Raw genomic sequence first — 20,475 nt, 5'->3', positions numbered from 1 at the left:
ACTAGCTCTGTTCGGTGTTGAATTTCAAAAGATGGATCAGTTTTTAATCCATCGAGGACACGAAGAAACTTTTACCAACATCTATCTCTACCACGCTTTTAATGAGTCAAGTGTTGCTAATCAGTTTCGATAGCAGTTCGTGGACAGTGGACACGAAGAAAAGAAAAGAAAAGGAAAAGCAAACGGACTATGAGAAATAGTCGCGATGGCTCGTGGCTACGGCAAACACAATGGTGGATCGTGGGGCCATACCGATTGCAATAATATCGATCAGAAGGGTAGGAACCCCTGTAGCGGTTGCACGATTAATGTACCCCGCATCTGTTCCCGTATCCAGCTTACCTCGACTAGATATTCTGCGTCGTAGCCAACCGCTCAGGGCTGTGCACGTTTATATTGTTGCTGCCTACGATTTCGTACAGGCCCCTTCAAAATTCGACCAGCCAATTTTAAAATGTATCTTTCAAGAAAATCACTCCTCGAGTTATCTATCATTTTTCAGCACTCCGGGTGGCCTTACCCTTTAAAGCTCTCCTTTCCTATTTACTCTATCTCTGTCTCGCATGGACCCTCGATCGGTATAGGATCTGCGCGGATTTTGCACTCGCAGATGCACAAGTTGGCACCCCACCAAGCGGAACGTCGGAGCCCATCCACCCCTTAAGAGCGAGATAAGCCATCGAGGTAGGGAAGCGAGGCGAGATCGACGTATAACGATGAGGGAGCGTCAATATTAAATTGCGGAATGACCAATCAGTCACCGGGGATGGACTTCACGGTTGGATCGGCTTTTTCGTGACCGGCCCTTCTTCTCTTCCCACCCACTCTCCACGATATTGGATTTCTACTCTGCTGACTGTCGATCTTCTTTAGGGTTCCGAGCAAAAAACAAACTCGACGTTTTCGTCCACGACCAAGTAGCGAAATAAACCTACTAACCCTTTGCCCTTTTTAGTTTTTACACTACCCGATACTTGAGAAGGAAATAATTACAAGTTACAACGGGGTTTAAAATATTTCATAAGGTAACTCGATGAAAAAAATCAAGAGAGAATCTCATCGTTGTTCGCACTTTATCCGGACTGCAATTTAAAACGTTCGTCTTACTTTTACAACTACTGGGAGGAGGGAAGAAACGAGCGAAAGAGCTACGGGCTAAATTTTTTGTCTTTCGATGCCTGTCAGCGAGGCGCGAAATTAAAGGTGCGTGCACAGAATGCGAGGAGAACGAGAGACGTGTCGCTCTCGTGTCCAGAGGACGAGAGGGCGAAGAAAGAGAGAAGGTGAGACCAGTTTGCAAGGTGCGCGAACCAGGTGTTGCTCCTCGATATCTCCATCTCCGTCTGCTCGCCCTCGTGTTACAACTTTGTACCTGTAATTTGACTGCTCGGAATCTTTCGCCGGCGACCGTTCGTTTTTATTAGCGCGCTAAGTGAAAGATCGAGCCCAGTTCGAGTAGAAATCACGATAGAAATTATTGCCATCCTCTTTTGTTTTACCGTCCGCAAAACTGATTCAGCGGCTACTTCCGGGACAATTAACCGGGATCAGAAACGGGAGAAGTCGAAGGAGAGAAAATTTTGCTGCTGGCTGTACACGCGGGTGGAGGAGGTCCATATCGAACGGGCTGTATCGATTAGTCGTGTCCAAAGGGCAGCTTCCTAGGGCAGAATACTTTTCAGGCCGAGGGTGTCCTTTTTTTCTCTTTCTCTCCTTCGTACGCGTTCACCGGGAAACGACCCCGGTGGTCGTTGCAATCGAGAAAGAGCAACAAAGAACGAGACGAGAGAGGAGAAAGATAAAAAAAAAGAAGATGAACAGAGAGGGTGAGACAGAGACATCGAGTATACACACCCCGGGCTCACTGGACCGTTCTACTGTGACGTAATTTTCTATGCATCCTGGACACGTTCTTGAAAGAAGATCAAACGAGGTTCTCGCTCCATTTTACAGCGGTTCATGGCCACTCGTCATTAATCAAATTTAACGCGAAATAAGAAACGGGAATGTGAAGGATCGCCAGGTATCCAAAGAGATTCGATGAATCGAGGTAAAAGAATCAAAGAAGGGAAGGATAAAAATTGTAGAAAAAAAAAAGGAAGAGAGGCGCGAGGTTGAGATGCGGTTAGCAATTACGCTACCGAACGTGGTTGGATACGAAACCGATCGAAAGGAAGAGACCCTTCCGGGCAGAATTACGAGATTCCACGAGCTCGGACTTTCCGACGCAGAACCGAGGAGAACACGTAAACGATCCGAAGAATTGGCCGAAGAACACTGCCTTCAGGGGTACGCAACGTTTTCGAACTCGAAATTTCAGAGCCACCTTTTGTCTGGACGAGAAGATTTCGATACTCGGGGTAATTCCTCTGGTCTTTTTGAAACCTTTCGCAAAAGAAAAAGAATTTTTCTACAAAATATCGTGAAACAACGGTAGAATTTCATCTTGGCTCGGTCGATGGACAATGGGAGGAAAATCCAGAGCGCTTGCCTGGCTGGTCAGCGAATCCAACCGGATGTTGCACTTTCATTAGAGTCGACCAGCTGCCGCGTCGCGTCGGATAATGGTACGTAAAGAAGACCCGTTATTGGCGTTTCGTGTCTCCGGGATGAAAAATCGAACATTATGGTGTACAGCATCGCGATTGTAGGTATGATACTTTCTAAAAATTCACCTTTTCGTTTCATAATTTCGAAACGTTTACCATTCCGACTGTATACAATGGCAATTGTATACAGCGAACAGAACACGTTCCATAAACATTCGCATAAACGAGCGAGCGCGTTAACTGGTAACCGGAAATTAATTTCCACGATGCCGAAGTGATAGCAGCTATGAAAATACAGGCTGTCTGGTAACCTGTGGGAACCACTTTCAGAACTTGGAATGTTATCGAGAAAACTAATGATAAGACGCTGAAAGATTTGCGCTCTCGCATTTGCGCGTGCAACTCGAACCAATAGCTATACTTGGCAATTTCAAACGATTTCGAAACGACACGACCACTGGATGAACTTTAAACGAGGCAAGATTAACACACGACCCATTTCAATCGTATATTCTCGCGGAGCTGTCGCGTGAAATAGAACGAGCCGTTTAACTAGACCTCTTCGATCCAGAAAAGTTGGAGGATCCAGGTCAACAGTCTGGACTCCGCATCCGGCAGGATATTGCTCGACTATTCCAATAACGAACAGCTAATCTTTGGAAAATCGGAGCTCAACGATTGCTGGAAAATTTGCGAAAGTGGCGAAGTGTCGCGGAGAAACGAAGAGAAGACGAGGATGAAATAAGAAAAGGAAAACGAACAAAACAGCTGGGATAAAGGAAGAAATATAAAGTGGACTGCGCGTTGACCTGAAAAAAGTATATAATATCTTGGCACGAAAGAGAGAGAGAGCGGAAAAATGTGTCGAACACGTACGGCGACAAGGAAAATTGGTTAACGCGGAAAGTTGAAAAATTGCAATTTTCCGGAGGTATTCTCGATAAAGCGTAGGAGCACTTTGGAAGCGGTGCCGTCCAACGTCACGTTTCCAATATTTCGAGGATGAATCGATCATCTTCTCGACTCAGCTTTATTCGCATCGTTGACGATACAAGTAGAAGGAATCGAGCCAAGTTTGGCGAATGTCCGGACGAGATTGGAAACGCGTGCCAGGGGAAACGGGTAATTTATCGAGGACGGATCGAAGCCAAGCTGACCCGAGCTGGCACGGAAAAACTGATCAAGATGTTAAACAACGCGAACTGGTTACAGGGTGTCGATAAATTACCCTGAAAATTGATTCGTCTAAGCAAAAATCGAGCATTTTCCTGATTTCCAATATACTCGGATTCAAAGCCTATCTAACGCGAGAGAGTAGGTATACATGTAAGCCTTTCGTACACATTAAAGGACGTGTGGGAGCGTGTATACGTACACCTTTCACATTCAGAAGGTTAATACAAAGAATCACATGATTTGATCGTGAACGCGTCCATAATAGAAGCGAGTGGGGACGGGTACGGTTTCTCGTGTTTCTCGAAGGGCATTTAAAATCCTGCGGGAGCGATGGTAGTGATGGAGGCAAAAGGGCCCACGAAAAGGGGCGTTGCTAAATGACGAAACCAGTTTTAGGGAGCGTAAGAGTGGTAGGGCCAGGAGCCTGATGCTACGATCCCTTTGCTGGTTTCCTTTTGGTTTGTAAACCACACCATGCTTGCAGGTCATGGTGTAACACCGCGATATTTTTCCTTGGATAAAAGCGAACGCGATCGACGGCCAGTCGAACCGTGACGAAATCGTTAAATCATAATCAGGCCTGGCCCCGTTGCGTCACGTCGCGTCGCGTCGGTTCAGCGTCGGTTCAGCGTCGGTTCAGCGTCGGTCCGCGCTCGCGCGTGACTTGTCCGACCGATTATTAATTGTTATCGTTGAATTTTCCCGCCCTACGAGTTTCCGCTACGCTTCGAGGTTCTGCTAAATCTGTTTCGAAACCAACAGTCATGTCGATACCGACGCGATATCGGTCCTTCCTTCCTTTCAAACAGCTTCATAACTGTTTCGCAATCGCTCGCCGCGGTATTAAACTGTTCTCACGATCCAACTGTTTAGAGAACCAAAGGAATCGAGCGGTTGAATTGACAATCATCTTTCACGCAGAAGATCCCCGAATCCCGAGAATTGTGTAATTTTCGTGTTACGAGTTAGGATGAATGAGATTAGTAAAAAAGCAATATCGATGCTGGAAGTTGCATCGCGTGTTACGCCAAGATTACGCGAACCGTTCAATTAAACACAGCTATTCGTGGCGAATAAACGCAATGGAAAATGGGTTACCGCAATCTCGCGGAAGGTCTCGCGATAATGAACGCGACTTTCATGAAATCGCATCGCGCGATCACGCTCTCGGTCGTCTTTCGTACGTGAGACAAAATACTTTCCTTCTCTTTTCTCCTACGAGAAAATAGGGGTATGACGCTCGTACTATTCTCGTTTCCGTCATCGATAAATGCGTCGATTTCGCTCATCGATCGAAGCGGCAATGATAAATCACGCGGATCGATAACGCGGATGCAAAGCTGTCGTCATCGCGCAGAAATCCAGCGGAAGTTTTACAACGACCGAGGAAAGCTTCCGATCTCGATGGAGCCGAAGGGTCTCCTGTCTACGAAAGGTTTAGGTCCGAGGCGAGTTTTGCACAGTCCGCTCTTCGGTCCTGGCGGATCCTTTTTGCAATTAAAAAACCGGATGGACTGGTTCCAGCCTCGGACATTCCGCAAATTCTGACCGCGAAATCGAGGAGATGGAGGGACCAAGCAAGAAGAGGAGTGGGTTCAAGGGATAAATAGCGGGGTTAGAGATCTCTTTCCATCTTCCTTGCTCCTTTTTCTTCAAACTTTTTTCCTCTCTTTCTTACGCTTCCCTTCCACCCTCCTCTCCTCCCTCGCCGCCCTTTCTCACCCACCTATCCTTTCGTTTTGACTCCGACACGGATAGAAAATGAAACTCGTTCTTGGACGTCCGCTATCTAGACCTACTAGAACTTCTGCCGACTGTCTGGAGCCTGGCTTGCGTGAATTTTATTCCGGCTAGAAAGTTTCGCCAGAGATCCTTAATCATTTGATGATACAACCGAGTCTCGGATCATTGGAGAATTTCTAGTGCAACGACGCTTTAATCCTTTGATGAAAAACGAAAACACTTTGATCAGAGGCAAATCGGAGAGACCATGACGGACCAGGACGAGTATCCCGTTCACTATTCATCGAACGATTCCTGCTTACAGCTAATTGATCGTTAGCGGTATTGGACGAGAGGGAAATGGCGCTGGAGCGACGGAAATTACAGCCGGGAGGGAAACGGCGCCACTCCCACTCTCGATTTACACCATCGAAAATTCAATCTTAGACCATTTTTTAATTGCTCATTGAAACGACGAGTTTATATACCAAACCGAGAGGACAATGAACGTAAATGCATAAATCGAAACCCGAACAAAAGAACAGAATCGAAGGAAACACGAGTCGGACAAAAAATTCTATTTTTCACCGTTCAGACCACTAAACAAATTACTCGACCGACTTTATCGGACAGTATACACGCTCCATAAGGCGTTTTTGTTTTGCACGCAACCATTGAATAACCAGTTATCGCGACTCGGTTGAATTTTATTTAAACACGAATTCATAAATAAAATTCTATTCTTTGCTCCGATCAGAATGGACAATAAAAATGTATTCTAGTTGCGAAACAAGAGGAAGATTTCTATATAGAGTGGACGTTCTCCAAGTGGGGTTCTCGTCTTCCAGATTGGTATCAGCTCGGTAAGGTAAAGCGTGTGCACGGCCGCGGCGATTGCGGGCTTGCAACCTAGGCCTAGGTTTAATAGCAGAGGTTTTGCAACACGTCGCTTTCGTAATCGGCTCTCTATCGCGACGACCGCGTTTCTCGTTCACGGGCCACACGGCAGAAGTGCTTTAGGCCGGTCGTTGATTTCACTCTCTCTTTCTTCACGGCATGGCACGGTGCGGCGTTTGTTCGTTGCGCTCGCTGCTCTCGCGAATGCACGAGCGGATTTGAAGCGTTCCTCGCGATTCCGACTGGTCACGGTTCGCGCGGTTCGCGGTTCCTTTTGCTCGGTGAACGGTGTCTAGCTACATTCGGATCGAGTTTTAACGCTTTCAGCCCCGTTCGACTTTGATTTAGCACAGGTGTTAGATAGTAGATATACCTATAGAGGATCCTAGAAAACGGGTTTCTCGAACCGTCCTTTTCCCATTTGCCGATCTTATCGCCTCGGTCTATCGGTCTGAGCCGAGCGTGACTAGCTACTGTAACTTTACAAGCTTTTACACGCGATCCTTCAAGATAATTCATCAAAATTTCGACTTTCTGGCCGCGATAAATTCCGCGCCGACTTGGCATCGAGAGGTTTTGGACAACATTTTTCCACGCTCTTCTTCGTCCGACACGACGGTCGTGTTGGGCGCGGAGGAAACAGCGGTAATGCAACGATGCAGCGAGGAGAGGAGAAGGGTTTAGCCGGTTGTTGGATCAATACGAGCCAACCTAGCGGCCCTTTTCGAGCGGCCCTGTTCTTTCGCCCGATTCGAGCAACAAGTTCTCTAACGGGTGTCCCGGTCTCGCGCGATCCCTTTTTCCCGCCCAAAGGATCGCACCCCTCGATCCAATTAACGTGTCCCATCCACCCTTCGACAAAAGGCCTGCTTTTGTTCCTGTCTAATTAGAAGGACCGCGGATTAATTGCAATTAACCGCAGCTTGTCGCGTATACCGAATGCAACCAGTTTCGCGATTATGCTCCTCCTGTGTCCGCTGAAAGACCGACCTCGCTATTTTATCCACGGACGGAGAACGAAGGAACATTGTTGCAGAATTTTTGCAGAAAAGCCAAACGAGTCACGAGCAACCGAGCGAACGAACAGGCGTAATAGAGCTGAGCTTTCTAACTGCAGTTGCGACATCGTTCGAGCGGCGTTTTTGCGGCAGCACGGCTCATGGGAAACCCACCGCCTTCGTCGTCGTCCACCTCCTATCGTTAACCGGCACAATGCGCGCTTTTTCCTACTTTCAGCCGCCCACGTGCCAAACGGAGAACGGCCCCGTTTCGGCGTGCCATGTATTTGCGAACAGGCTATGATAGGAGATAAGTCGTTTACTTTCGAATTAACGATAGGAAAATTCTAATTTGCATTTACACAAGTTGATAATAGAGTTTTTCTCTGGACTGCGCGAGAAGAAGAATTCCGGAGCGGTGAAAAAAGAGGACTGGGCCCCGCGTAAGCAGCCGAAACCGGCAACCTTTACCTTCACTTTACTTTGCCGGCTGTTCCTCCACTCGTTTCATTCACGAATTTCACTTTCACGGCCACGGCCACGGCCACGCGATTCGCGTCGCGACCACCGCTCCGCCATCGCCCCCGCTTCTTTTCGCCTCGCCACGGGACCAGCTCGTCGAGCGAGCAGAAAAAAGAAAGATAAATAAACCGGCTCATTATCGAATCGATCGACGAAACTTGACGAATCGATATATTCATTTTGCTTCGATTTCTTGAAAAATCCCTATCTACTAAGGTGAATTTTCGACGACCCGTGATGCATCGCGTGCATCAAAAGGGTTAAACGGCAGCGATCGGTCTACGAAAATTCAAAGTAACCTCGACGAATCGTGTGCAAAGGCAAGAAAAAGGAAATGAAGCGCGAGGAGGTGAATTTATGAGGCACTCGGAGTCGCGTCTCACGCGGTGCACCATCCTTTTTGATTCGGAACTGCGAGCACCCGGTGCGTTCGCGTTCACGCGTACACGCGGAGCCCGTGGCAGCCATTCTGGTAATATTTTCATGGCTTGTCTCCTGCTGTGGCCAAGCCCAAGAGACTCCGGCTAGCCGCGATTCGTTGTTTTTCCTGGTGTAATTGGTCTCTGGTACGGTTCACCGAACGGTTGCAAGTCTTATCGTGGCTCGAAACGCGTCCAGATAATGACCCGAATTCACCTCGCTGCTCGTTAATCTTTGCCTCGCGATAACGGCCGACTTTCGCGTCGCTAATCACCGGCCCCTCGTGTTTTCGTTACCATTCCACGGCTACTCTTTGCCCTGTACCTTGCTTCAATACCAACCTTCGCCACGATTAATGATTCCACGCTCTCCTTTCGGCTTTTACATTCGTTTAAGTACCTTTACTTGTTGACCCTCCGTATGCGGGATACCCTTAACCGAGCGGTTATATTATTTAGAAAAAGGGACGGATAACTGAACCCTCTCCTCTACTTCCGGAACAGGCCGGTGAAACTTCGAAAGAGCCGAACAAAGTTTGTTCGAGCAACTGGCACGACCAGTTCGTCCACGTTAGCCGATAATGAGTCAACGAAACAAGAGATTTATTTTACGATGAAAATTAACGACGCGACACGCCACGACCATGCACTTTGCCGACATCGTACGCTGCAAAGCCACCTTCCGCTTCGAAATAGACATTCCGAGTACCCGATGCTATCGCGAACCTTCCTTCTTTCCTTCCTCGATTAACTCAACAGCAACTCGACTAGCAAAGCCTAACGGTATTCAATTCGAACGGAAACAGAAAATCCTCTGAAAGCTTTCGATCCTTGCGAGTAGGGGCTTACGAGTATCGAAACTCGGCTAGAATGTTATTTCGAACTAGACGAACTACACCCGTTTCACAGTAACATGATAATCGTTATCGAAGTTAAACGCAACTATCTCTAGGCTAGCGATTAAACCGTACAGAAAGACATAGTCCCACGGAACTACCAGGTGTAATTTATTGGATCGTTGCAACGGAAATGTCCAATTTACATACGACTTTGTGCGAAATATATGCAACGTCACAGGGGTCATCGGTGATTGCGAATAGAATTTTACATACCTAATTAAATTTTATCGAAGAGGTTAATAAGAACTTATGAATAGTACAAGTTTACGTAGTGATTTTCCGAAATGTTTATGCCACAAATCGATACAATACGAGTGGTGTTCCGGTGGTACTTTCGTCTTATCAGTATCAGATTTGTACGTTTCGAAATCGACCATTTGATATGCAGCAATCTATTCCTATCTATTCCTGGCATGGAAACGAACTAACTACTTACATACCTCCTTGATAGATGAAGATCGCTCGCGTGAAACTTGAACAGATAAACGCGCGACGAGTTGTTAAAACGTACTAACAATAAGCATTCATGGTCGCGTTATTCGAGAGGCGCAGAAAAAGAATACACGTTCTCGCAGAGGTGAGCCACGTACACGCGTAACTCGAAATGTATGCGCGAAAAAGTAACGATTCGAATCAATGAAGCTATTTAAAAACATTACCGATAACTGTGATAACTGAATCGAAATGGGACAATAACAACAAGAGGTTTCTTCCTGAGAAACGCTCGAGTTTAGCGTACCGCGGAGAAAGAACCGTTAGGATGCTAAACTTTTATTGCGACCTCTTTTTCCTTCGAAGGTAAACGCGTCCATTTAACGAGCGCACTTCAAACTATTCGCCGCGAGAAAAATCGCGAACGTACAACGTTTGAATGCAAGTATCGCGGTGAATAATTGTTGTAAACATTTGTCGACAAACAATCGACGAAAAGAAAAGGAAGAGTTTCGATTGGCCGAACGAAAGCTGGATCTAGCGTGATAAGTTCGCGTAAGTCGTAAGACGAGGGCCAGACGAAGAAAATAAAGACAGAGGGACGGAGAGAAACGGAAGGATGAGAGAAAGAAGAAGAGCAAGTTGGCAGCATCTACGAACCTATAAACACGCCGCGCACACAGATCGAACGCAGCCACGGTTGTCGGTCTCGTAACCACGGTACAACGACCCCTGGCCTGCTGTCGAACGCGCCTTTGCACTAATTGCGATACCCGAACTCCGGGCATTGGACACCAGGCTACTACGTCTATACAAAGCAGCTCCGAAACTATTATACATTCGAATTCTTTTATCCGATACAACCGGACTTCTCCGGATCATGTCCGATAAAGAGACAAAAAGTACATAGGGGAAAATGTAAACAAGGTGGAAAGAGATAAAGTAGAGGTTCGAATAGAAATTGGACACGATAAAGTTGAGCAAAGGAACGCTACGAGTTTGAGTTTCTAGTTCCTTGCCGTTTCTCTCTGTTTCTCCTCCTACTTTTCCTCCTCCACCACCTCCGCCTCCTCGAGGCGTTCCTCGAATGACGATAGAAGCTATCTCGCTCACTCACCTGTCAGAACTCTCGGAGCTGTCGTATCGATCGACGCACCGCTTCTTGCCGCAAGGCCCGACGAGGGTGTCTTCGGCCATCCTAACCTGTCCCTTGAAAGGGCTGCCCTGATGCCTGCCGGCGACGAGGCCATTTGCAGTAACACCAGCGGCACCAGCACCACCACCACCAGAAGCAGAAACAGCAGCGGCGGCAGCAGCAGCACCACCACTACTACTACTACTATTACTACTACCACCATCACTACTACCGTCACTAGAGATGTCGTCCGTCTTTCGAGTCGCCTCGTCTCTCTCGCTGTTATCGCATCCGAGACGATTCACTTTCTGTACCGCGTTCGCGTTCCCGTTCCCGTTCCCGTTCTCGTACTCATATTCGTCGTTGGCGTTGGCGTTTACACGGCACTCGTTCACTTTGCTCACACGATCGTTCGGGGCATCCGTGTCGAGGAAAGCAACGCTCGCGGACCTCGAGCGTCGACCGTCGGCCGAGAAGGCGGTATTCTCAACACGCGTCGCGTGAACGATCATCGCGACACCCTCTCCGCCACTGTTTTCGTTATTGTTATTATTATTATTACTAATATTATTACTAATACCATTGCTACTACTATTACTATTACCGCTACAGCTCTCTTCGTTTTTCACAGTCTTTGTTACATCGATTCGAACACCGCCGTAACACTTCTTCGAAACACCATTTTCCTTTCTCATAACCTCTGCATCCTCGTACTCTTCTTCATCTTCCTCCTCGTCATCCTCCTCATCCTCTTCATCCTCGTCATCGTCTTCGTCGTAATCGTCGATGCTCGGTGACGCAAACGGAAGAATGCGCGTCGTGTCAATACCAGCAATACTATCACTCTCGATCTTACTAAGGCGTTCGGTACCGTCAACGGCTACGTCATCGTCCTCATGTTCGCGACGTCGAAAATGGTGATGGTGATGATTGTTATTTACGTTACCGTTGTTATTGTTATTGTTGTTATTGTTACCGTTGCCCGATAACCGACGCAAAATATGAGGATGGGTATGACAATTACGACGGAGAGCACGAAGCTGTTGGTGTTGATGTTGTCGATGATGAGGATGATTCTCGAGCACCGAAGCGTCGTCGTGGATGCGTCTGGCGATGTCCTGACCCGTGCTCAAGGACGTCATCGAAGACGGGGCGTCCTGACGTTTGTGTCGTTCTCTCGTTAAACGAGAATCACTGTTCCCTAGGTCGGTGGCCGCGTCTTCCACGGAAGGACCGTCTGCCATCTTGTAAACGAACGCACTAATGCCTGGCAGAGGCCCTATGGCACGAGCACGGGCCGCGCCACCGCTAGCTCGCTTCTACGGCCCGGCACGGCTCACTTAACCCCTCTTTTCTTCACCGTACAAAACCACCGCCACCTCTCGCCGACGACTACCCACTGACGACCCCCACTCCCACTCTCCTGATCGCCGACGCCTGCTCACGAACTCGAACGACTCTACCCGAACGACTCCGAAAACATCCGAACTCGTACGAATGCCCCTCCCTTTTACCAATCTTCGGCAATCCTCGCGACATCTCGCGTCATCTTTCATTATCTTTTTCTAGCGGGAAAATTTAAACGAGCTTAAATTTGTTTAAAAGACAGGAAAATTTGTATTAGGATATATTCTATGAAACACAATTGTACGCATTCGATGTTTGAAATTCACTCTTGTTTATTCGAAAGAAATCAACATTTCTATTGAACATTCCAAGAAGCTTACTATAATACTGTAAATCAAAAAATTAATCCTGAGCACCAGAGAACTTATTCACGTCCTGGAATGTAACTCCAAAATGAAAGACACGTTGTCTAACGTAAACTATTCACAGGCAGTAAAGAGTGTTAATCGTACTACGTACATAAGTATATGCTTTTGTACACACGCGATACTCAAACTGTTTACTACTACTTTACATATTATTCGTAATAAAAAATTGATTAGCGAGCAATTTTATTTGAATTTTTTTCTAAATTTTCACCTTTTCAATAAGTGTGCGATATTGCAAATGTATGAAAACTAGGGAATTGGGATTACTTAGCGAATGTGCGATCGTTTTATCGATTTTGTCATCGATCTAAATTCGTCTTTGATTTTTGGAATGTGCGTACTCGAACGCGTTACCGTACAAAAACAATAGTTTTGAGTGTAACACTGTTCGTATTATTCCAAGCGCAATTGAACGATTCAAAGATAAAAAACTTTTAATATAAGATAGGCACTTTTAGCGTTTTTGCGATTGCTTATTAAATATTCCTTATTGGTCTTTAGCGTTTATGCTTTAAACCAGCCTTCTGAAGGCCCCATTTCCGCTGCATTTTAAAACGAGCAAAGTTTAATTAAAAAAAAGATATTAACATCATTTAAAATTCTAACGTATTCTGTATTAACTACACACTTTCATTTTTTATATCTAAAGCGGTTGATATAAAAAATGAGAGTTAAAATTAATTTCATCTTTCCGAACAAGATTTCAATCGCAAATTTTGGACAGCTTCGATTCAACTTGTAACATTTACCAAATGTACGTATATAAAATTCAATACTTTCAAGGCGATATTCGATGACAATATTACCGCTATTATTGTCATTTTTCGATACGTAGAATTTGAAGTGAGAGGTATACCGGTTCATGTTAGCATTTACATTCGTAATCTTTGGAAATTTTATACAATGTTAAAAATTACTTACGATGTACGTAAAATTGCAGCTATGGTCAAGATCCGTTTTAACCATTTTTACAGTACATGTAATTATGATCCCGTGTGTTTTTAAACAATCTGAAACGACTTTACGGACCACTTTATCACCGAACGTCAAGCACGAATGGAATGTTTACAATTTTCATCCATTAGCTTTACACCGTTCTTCGCTTCAGTAAATTCTATCTGAACTTGATTCGGGCATCCTAGAGCATAATACTTTCTTGTTTGCTTATTAATTTCCTTCTAGTAAAAAAAAAAAAACATCATATATACATTAATATCTTAACACGATGATTATCATGTTTAGTAGTTCTGGTGACCACAAAAGCAATCAACGTGTTAATCAACCTTGCTTATCTTAACAGATGTTTGACATCCATAAAAGTTTGTCATAATTCCATTGACCATTCAACTGGTCGGTAGTCTTCCTATTCAAACATTGCCTTTCTCCACCTAAACCTATTCGTATCCTATTACTTACAATTGAAACTAAACTTCAAAATAGAGCCACCAACAATCCTGCTAAAGTCGATCGCTCTCGATCTTATCATCGAGGTCCTCTTGCCCCATGGACAAACGCGAGGTATGCGCTAATTCCGACAACAAAAGGTGTTCTCCGTCGAGAGTACTCGCCGAATGTCCGCTAATTAAATTGTTATGTCCACTGGTACTCCTGGCCAGTCTTCGCACTACCTTCTCGCGCCTTTGCTTTTCTCTTTCCGTCTTCAGTTTCGTGAACTCGTCGTCGGAATCGGTAGTGGCACAAGAGGAACTACGAGTACTAATTAGGTCGTCCGCAATACCGCTACCAGGGTAACTCGTTGCTGGCTCGTAAGCGATGCTCGATCGTGCTGACTGCGTCGATCGTTGTGTTCTAGAATCCAACAAATACGAATATACATATATAATGGGAACAATCGAATAAACTGACGGTCGTCGAATAATATTAACCTTGGCCCAGGTATGTATCTTCTTTCGTTCGCGCTTTCGCCATTGTCTGCTACACCGGTTGCTGGGGCGCTGGTGGAAAATATTTCTCCGTTTCGACAATATTCTGTACCAGGAACAGCCATTGGAGCAGTTGGAGGCGGAGGACCAGGCGAAAATATACTCTGCACGTGAGGCCTTTTGTCTGACTTCATCGACGTTAGGGTCATCTGCTCGTCCGCTTCCTCTTTGATCACGCCAATCCTCATAGAACCACCTGGGCCTAGATATCGTCATGTTTTTGCTTATTAAAAAATTCAATTTTTCCACTGGATACACTCGAGGAAGTTTAACGCACCGACTAGTCGATTCTGCAACGAAGCAGAGGAACTAGAATTCGCGAGTCTTCCTGGTGTCTTGATACCGCTCGATACACCACCGTCTGGTCTGTCTTCTTTGCTGAACAATCGCTTCAACACGCTAGTCACGCTATTCACTCTGGTCAGAGAACCACCCAGGTTACTGGGAGTGGATCCTCCGCTTAGAGTGCGATCTCGAGTGCTCACTCTGCTAGCGCTTCTACAAATACAAGTATACTCGTCAGTTCTGCAGGAATGAAATCTTCAGCTAGATGAACACTTGAACCTTTGGTTACGAGTAACGGAACTAAAGTGCCAATATTAAAATGTAAATGAGAAACATAGAGTAAAGCGAACATTACCTTGCTATTTTGCCACTTTCAGTGGTGCTCCTGGCCAAGCGTTAGAAGCATGAAGGTGAAACAATGAAAACAGAACAATCGTATCGCATGATATGAAGCATTTACGAAGCGGTGCTGCTTTTTTTATACCAACCTTGACATTTTACCAGTAGCTGTAAAATGTATGCCGGACGCAGCATCGTCGGCTACGTCCGGTTGGAATTTTTGTTGATAATCCCCGGCCATTTCGTCGATTCTCACCGAGGAGGGTTGAAGTTCTTGCTGGGCTGCGGATAATTGGATACCAGCCGTCGATGGCTGAGGGTGTTCTTCGCGGAAGGGCTGAGCCGCCGCGGTGTACGGAAGCTCCGTCGGGAATATTTCGTCCCAATACTGATCTCGTATCAATTCTGGATGTTCGTGATGCATCTCGTCGACAATCAGGTAGCTCACCTTAAGAGAAATATGTACAGGATGAAATTACGTTTAATGAAAGAAATGTAAAAATTCTCAACAAACGATTTACCTGCAAGTTCCTATCGATTATCCAATTAACTTCAAAGTCATCGTCGTCCTCCCCGAATGGATTGATCAACGTCTCTGCCACCTTTAGCCAACCCATGTAGAAAAAGAACTGTAGCGTCGTGAATACTGGAAAGTAGAGATCGATCGTCGACGTCGACGAATTCTGCACCCATTGCCGTCCCATCACGCTCGTTAAAAAGTACGTGTACACAGCCAAGGTTACCACCTGCACAATCGACGTAGAAATGCGATCAAACTTTCATAAACTTTTTTCCTGATCGTATCGAAAACTCTGCGACGGCTTTTCTAACGCGCCTACCTGAGTATATACTAAAGGAATGCTAATTGTATCATAGTGCATGAGACTACCGCAAAGACCACGAAACTTGTTTAGCTCGTCTATCAATGTCTTTACGGCAAAGTCATCGCGAATCCGACCTTCCTTTCTGGCCCGAGTTACTATACTCGACGCCCACACGATTGGCAACCAATGCTTGCTGGGCTTCGGAAATTTCGTATTCAGACTCTGGAATATCACCAGTTCGTTCTCCAACAGTAAACCGGTCTCCACGAAGTGCTCCAACGTTGGGAAACGCTTTTTCACCCGGGGCGAAACCATCGCTAGCACCAATGTCAAACAAACGCAGACGTACCTGAAACAGCGAAGCATAGATTTCGTTGGGATACTTTAGTAATCGTGAATACACAAGGTCCTTTCAAAAGTCTTTGAGTATCTCGATATCGTTCATTCGTGTCGTGTACTTGATTTGTTTGTTTCCTGCGTGACACGTACTCCATGTTTCGAGGGACTATTTTCGTACATTCTATACGTCTCCTTAAACGTCGCTTATAGAGGTTCGCAACGAAACGGTTGGCGTTTCGCTAAGCGAAAAGATATAATATTTGTGGAAAACAAAGAACAATAGACGAAGACTTTTGAAATGACCCGATAGAATGAAAGTTCACCTGAACGCTTTGTCCCCTTGACTTCGATCGAACCTCCATTGTTACCGTTTGTCAGGGATATAGAAACAGATATGTACCTGACGATGGTTCGACGCATTAGTCGACCCCTTTCGTCGTTCCCGTGAATGGTGGCTGACACGAAAACTGCGATCGAGTCTGGCCAGGGTATCACCATGTATTGATTCCACCATCGGGTCATAACGATACTGACGTAGAAACCCAAGACGAAGGACAGTGGTATTAGGTCGCTGTACTCGTTGCAATACGCCACCACCGCCTCGAAGATCTTCTTTTGATGCTCGTCCAACAGCAATCGATATATGCTCGATAGAGAATAATATATGAAGAGGAACAGAGCTAGGTCCAACCAGACTAGCTTGTATATGCTTGCTCGCCATCTGTGAAAATCGAAAAAAGAAAAAGAACGTTGAGAATTGCATAAGTTTAAAGTTTTGGGTTCGCGTTTCCCGTTTTAAAATTAAACAGAGTTCGATCAACCCGTAGTGTACTATATTTATAACGGGATACAAACGAAAAGAAAAAGCAAAACTTAGCGCCTACTTTTAGCGCTCCTTGCCACTTCTGAAGATTTTCTTGAAGGATGTTTGAGAAGTAACAAAAGGGTCAGCGACCAGAAAAGTCGAACAGCAGAGAGAAGGAATTTAAAAATGGAGAAAATGTATCTATAATATACATTTCACGCAATTCCGAATTGCACGTGAAATGCGCGAGACCTTGATAAGTTATTACGCTCTGCTAACAAACGCTTCAAGCACGAGGAAATCAGCGATAAAATCTTCGTAGCATCGCTCGATACGGTACTTTTCCCACATTTTCCGATGACGCACGCTTTTTACGAGAATTCTTCCTGGTTCGCGGAAAATCGAGCCAAGAAGAGTAGACTGCTCGAAATATGTTCGATTTAATTGACTTCCGGCGCAATTAACCCCAATTGCATCGAGCGAGAGATGAAACGGATACATTATAGTTCGAAAAACATTGTCGTCATTTCTTTTTTTAAACCATTTCGAGAAATCTCACGTGTACACGTTAATGAACAGCGTAACGTACTATTCTCGTCGAATCAGACGACCTCGCGTTATCTAAAGAAATGTAAAAATCTTCTGTTACGTTTTCGTATGAATTTAAATAACGAAGACGTTAATTATTTCGCATAATAGAAGCCGGGTGGTATACGAAGACACGAGACCGTACGGTCGACTAAGATCGATGCTTATCGCGCGTCTGAAATGCTTACCTTAGGAGTAATTTTAGAAAGCAACCGAGACCTCTACAGGTAGCAACTTCGGCAGTGTAAGTGACTGTCATCTCTCTCGCACGGTACACCTGTACTGTGAAACAGCGTAACCAGCTGCAGAGCTACCTTAGATCCCGTCAGCCTTAGATCTCTAGCCAGAAATCACTCTTGCTGCCACAGTCATCTCTTCCGACAGCCGCGCGACATCCTCTCTTCGACTCAGTTTTGCTTCGAACAAACCAGTAACGTGCTCGATCACTGGTAGATATTAATTAAATTGCGTTCGACCTTATCTCCGGCCTCTTTTCTGTCGGCGATAGACGGACAGACGAGAAGGCTGCGAAGGTCATCCTCGATGCGTTTTGCACAATGTCTCTGTCTATCCCTCTCGATCCTACGCGATTATGTAATTCACGACACTGATTCAACCGTCCAACAAAAAAGCTGGTTACTCAATGAATCCGTTGCTCGTCCGCTAGGTTCCGATCTAGCTTACGCGAGTTCCTCCTCGTATCCGGAATCCTTGGAGAATCTCCCACTTCGATCGAAGTGGAGTTGTCTGTTGAAAATATTTTGCCGATCAACGCGTCCTCTATGTCGTCTACACTTGTATCTGGGTGTCTTTAGTTTCGTAAACGGTACACGCTTTTCGAACGCGCGCACCTTTGACTTCCCGATCCACTTACACTAGTTTTCAATTCCTTTCGGCCTTGAATTCCAAACACCTGCCTTTTGTTTCACCGTGCCCGCTTAATTATTCATCCGATACATTGTTTTCTACCTACCGATCAATTAAAATGTTTATGTATCGAGGAAGTTGAAGAAGTCCGTTTGGATTTGAACCGTCCGGGTCCGTTTCGCCCAACTCTACAGGTGGGTGCACGGCGTAGAAATCAACAACCGCAACTTTCGTTACGATCGATGATTGCTAGGATCGATGATTCATTGACGCTAGTTAAGCGCGATATCAATTTTTTATAATGGCTGTTTCCGATAGCCTTATCTCCCTTTCCGCGGTAACCGGTGCACGCAAAATCAAGAATATACAATGAGCTCAACGAGCGCGCACTATCTTGAAACTTTCAGAAAAATTCTAACGTCACTCGTTTGGCTCGTTCGGAGAAATCCTAACGCAATTGGCACAGAATTTTACTGAACGAGCACGTGGCTATTGCTCCAGTTCTTACGTTCGAAGACGCTCGATATGTTCAATCGATTTTGTATTCGACGGATGAACGTAAGCGTATCTACTAAGCACCGACGAACGATGCCAAACGACCAAGCCTTTGTGCGGTTCCGTTCTCGGTGCCGTGACTCATTTTCTTTCTATATTTCGCGGGCTATATGCAAGTCGCGTTTTCTAACTAACGTACCCTTTACGAACGGTTCTCGGTAATCGCAACCACGAACTCGATTTATAACCTTGGGCATGGATCGCTATCGCATTGTAAGTAATCAGTTGTCCCACCGGCCTACTCCACATTACTGGTGACACGATCGTTGTTATCTCCAGTGCCGGCTAGACGAACAGTTATGCGATTTTCGTTCTTGTCATCCCAATCAAACTTTCGATAATTTATAATTAATTTATGATTCTGCTTGCACAGTAAAGTGCAACGACTCTTCTGCGATCAACAGTGCGATAACGTCCCTCCCGGGTAGCCTTCAAAGACCACCCCCCACAGTGCGATCTGGAAGCACGAAGCTGATAAGTAGAACGGTACGTTTATTGAATAAATTTTCTAACTCTGTTATGTAGTCGATAATTACGAAGAAATGTCTAAAAATCGTTCTGTTACGAAATGAAACATACTGGTAACATCGCGTGAGTGTATCGTTTCGAAGACTGACACAACGTTAGGCTCCAATTGTGGCGAGCACGTGGACGTAAGTACAGTATGGCGCGAAGGAGAAAGCATGGTACATTTATTCACATAAAACGGATAAACATTTTCCATCGGATTCGTTTATTCTGTGCATAATGCACGTATCATTAAGTAAATAAAGTAGAAATGCCGGGTAATCGTCAGACAAACAGCATAGTCCTGCTTTCGAATGTCGCAAACTGTTGTGAAATTTCGTGATTTCCTATACACCCTTGACAAAGAGTCTCTCTCATCGAATTTCTGATTAGCTCTTTGCTTACCACGTGACTTGGTAACACCAGTTTTTCTTATCTGACTGAAACACGTCGAATTAAAGTAACATTGAAACGTGTCAATTTCATTGATCTTGCGAAACCGGTCAGACGTGGTACAGATCCGGTTGTAAATTTTGTTCAGGTGAAAAAACTGGAAACATTGAACATCTTACAGTAGCACAAACAGTCCTAACGAGGGAAAGGATATCGAGACTGGAGCAGTCCTTAAAATGTCTTGTCAGACTCCGATCTTTCATCCTTCGCGCGGTTCATAACAGCCAAGTTCGTTCCACGAAATTGAAACCACTGTTGTTAGCGAAATTTCCGAACGGATGACACGATCACGATTAACCGAACAATAGAATTGTGTACACAGAAATCCTGTCTGTCTTTAACAGAAAGAATACCGAACATGTACTGAGACAACCGTTGCCGCAGCACGCCAAAAGATCATCCCCCCATACTCCACCTTCAACCATTCGATCCTATCCCCACCACGG

At 45.4% G+C, this 20,475-nt stretch overlaps 2 protein-coding genes across 11 annotated transcripts in view; both read right to left on the bottom strand.

Annotated features, from left to right (window-relative positions):
- The window catches only part of jing (AE binding protein 2 jing), a 63,670-nt gene extending 51,510 nt beyond the window's left edge, over positions 1 to 12,160 (bottom strand). The window contains exon 1 of the mRNA XM_034340816.2: positions 10,732 to 12,160. Within this exon, the coding sequence (XP_034196707.2) occupies positions 10,732 to 11,993 (1,262 nt within the window). The 5' untranslated portion in view covers positions 11,994 to 12,160. The remainder of the gene's footprint in view (positions 1 to 10,731) is intronic.
- Positions 12,161 to 12,407: 247 nt separating this feature from the next.
- Positions 12,408 to 20,413, bottom strand: LOC117612090 (bestrophin-4). Of its 10 annotated transcripts, none has more exons than XM_076692409.1 (11): positions 19,982 to 20,413; positions 18,522 to 18,616; positions 17,836 to 18,394; positions 16,655 to 16,975; positions 15,931 to 16,264; positions 15,613 to 15,837; positions 15,241 to 15,539; positions 15,108 to 15,137; positions 14,745 to 14,965; positions 14,411 to 14,669; positions 12,408 to 14,333 (listed from the first exon to the last, which is right to left on the bottom strand). In XM_076692409.1, exons 3-11 carry the CDS (start codon positions 17,904 to 17,906, stop codon positions 13,982 to 13,984), a joined length of 2,112 nt encoding a protein of 703 aa, XP_076548524.1. In that variant the 5' UTR covers positions 17,907 to 18,394; positions 18,522 to 18,616; positions 19,982 to 20,413; the 3' UTR covers positions 12,408 to 13,981. The 10 variants fall into 10 exon arrangements, with proteins under 10 accessions (XP_076548524.1, XP_076548526.1, XP_034196708.1 ...); XM_076692411.1 differs by having other exon boundaries at positions 20,149 to 20,413; XM_034340817.2 differs by having other exon boundaries at positions 18,522 to 20,413.
- Between the last annotated feature and the right edge of the window lie 62 nt (positions 20,414 to 20,475).

Source organism: Osmia lignaria, chromosome 15, assembly GCF_051020975.1.
Source record: "Osmia lignaria lignaria isolate PbOS001 chromosome 15, iyOsmLign1, whole genome shotgun sequence".
Classification (NCBI taxonomy): Eukaryota; Metazoa; Arthropoda; class Insecta; order Hymenoptera; family Megachilidae; genus Osmia; species Osmia lignaria.
This window is presented reverse-complemented; position numbering and strand designations above follow the sequence as displayed.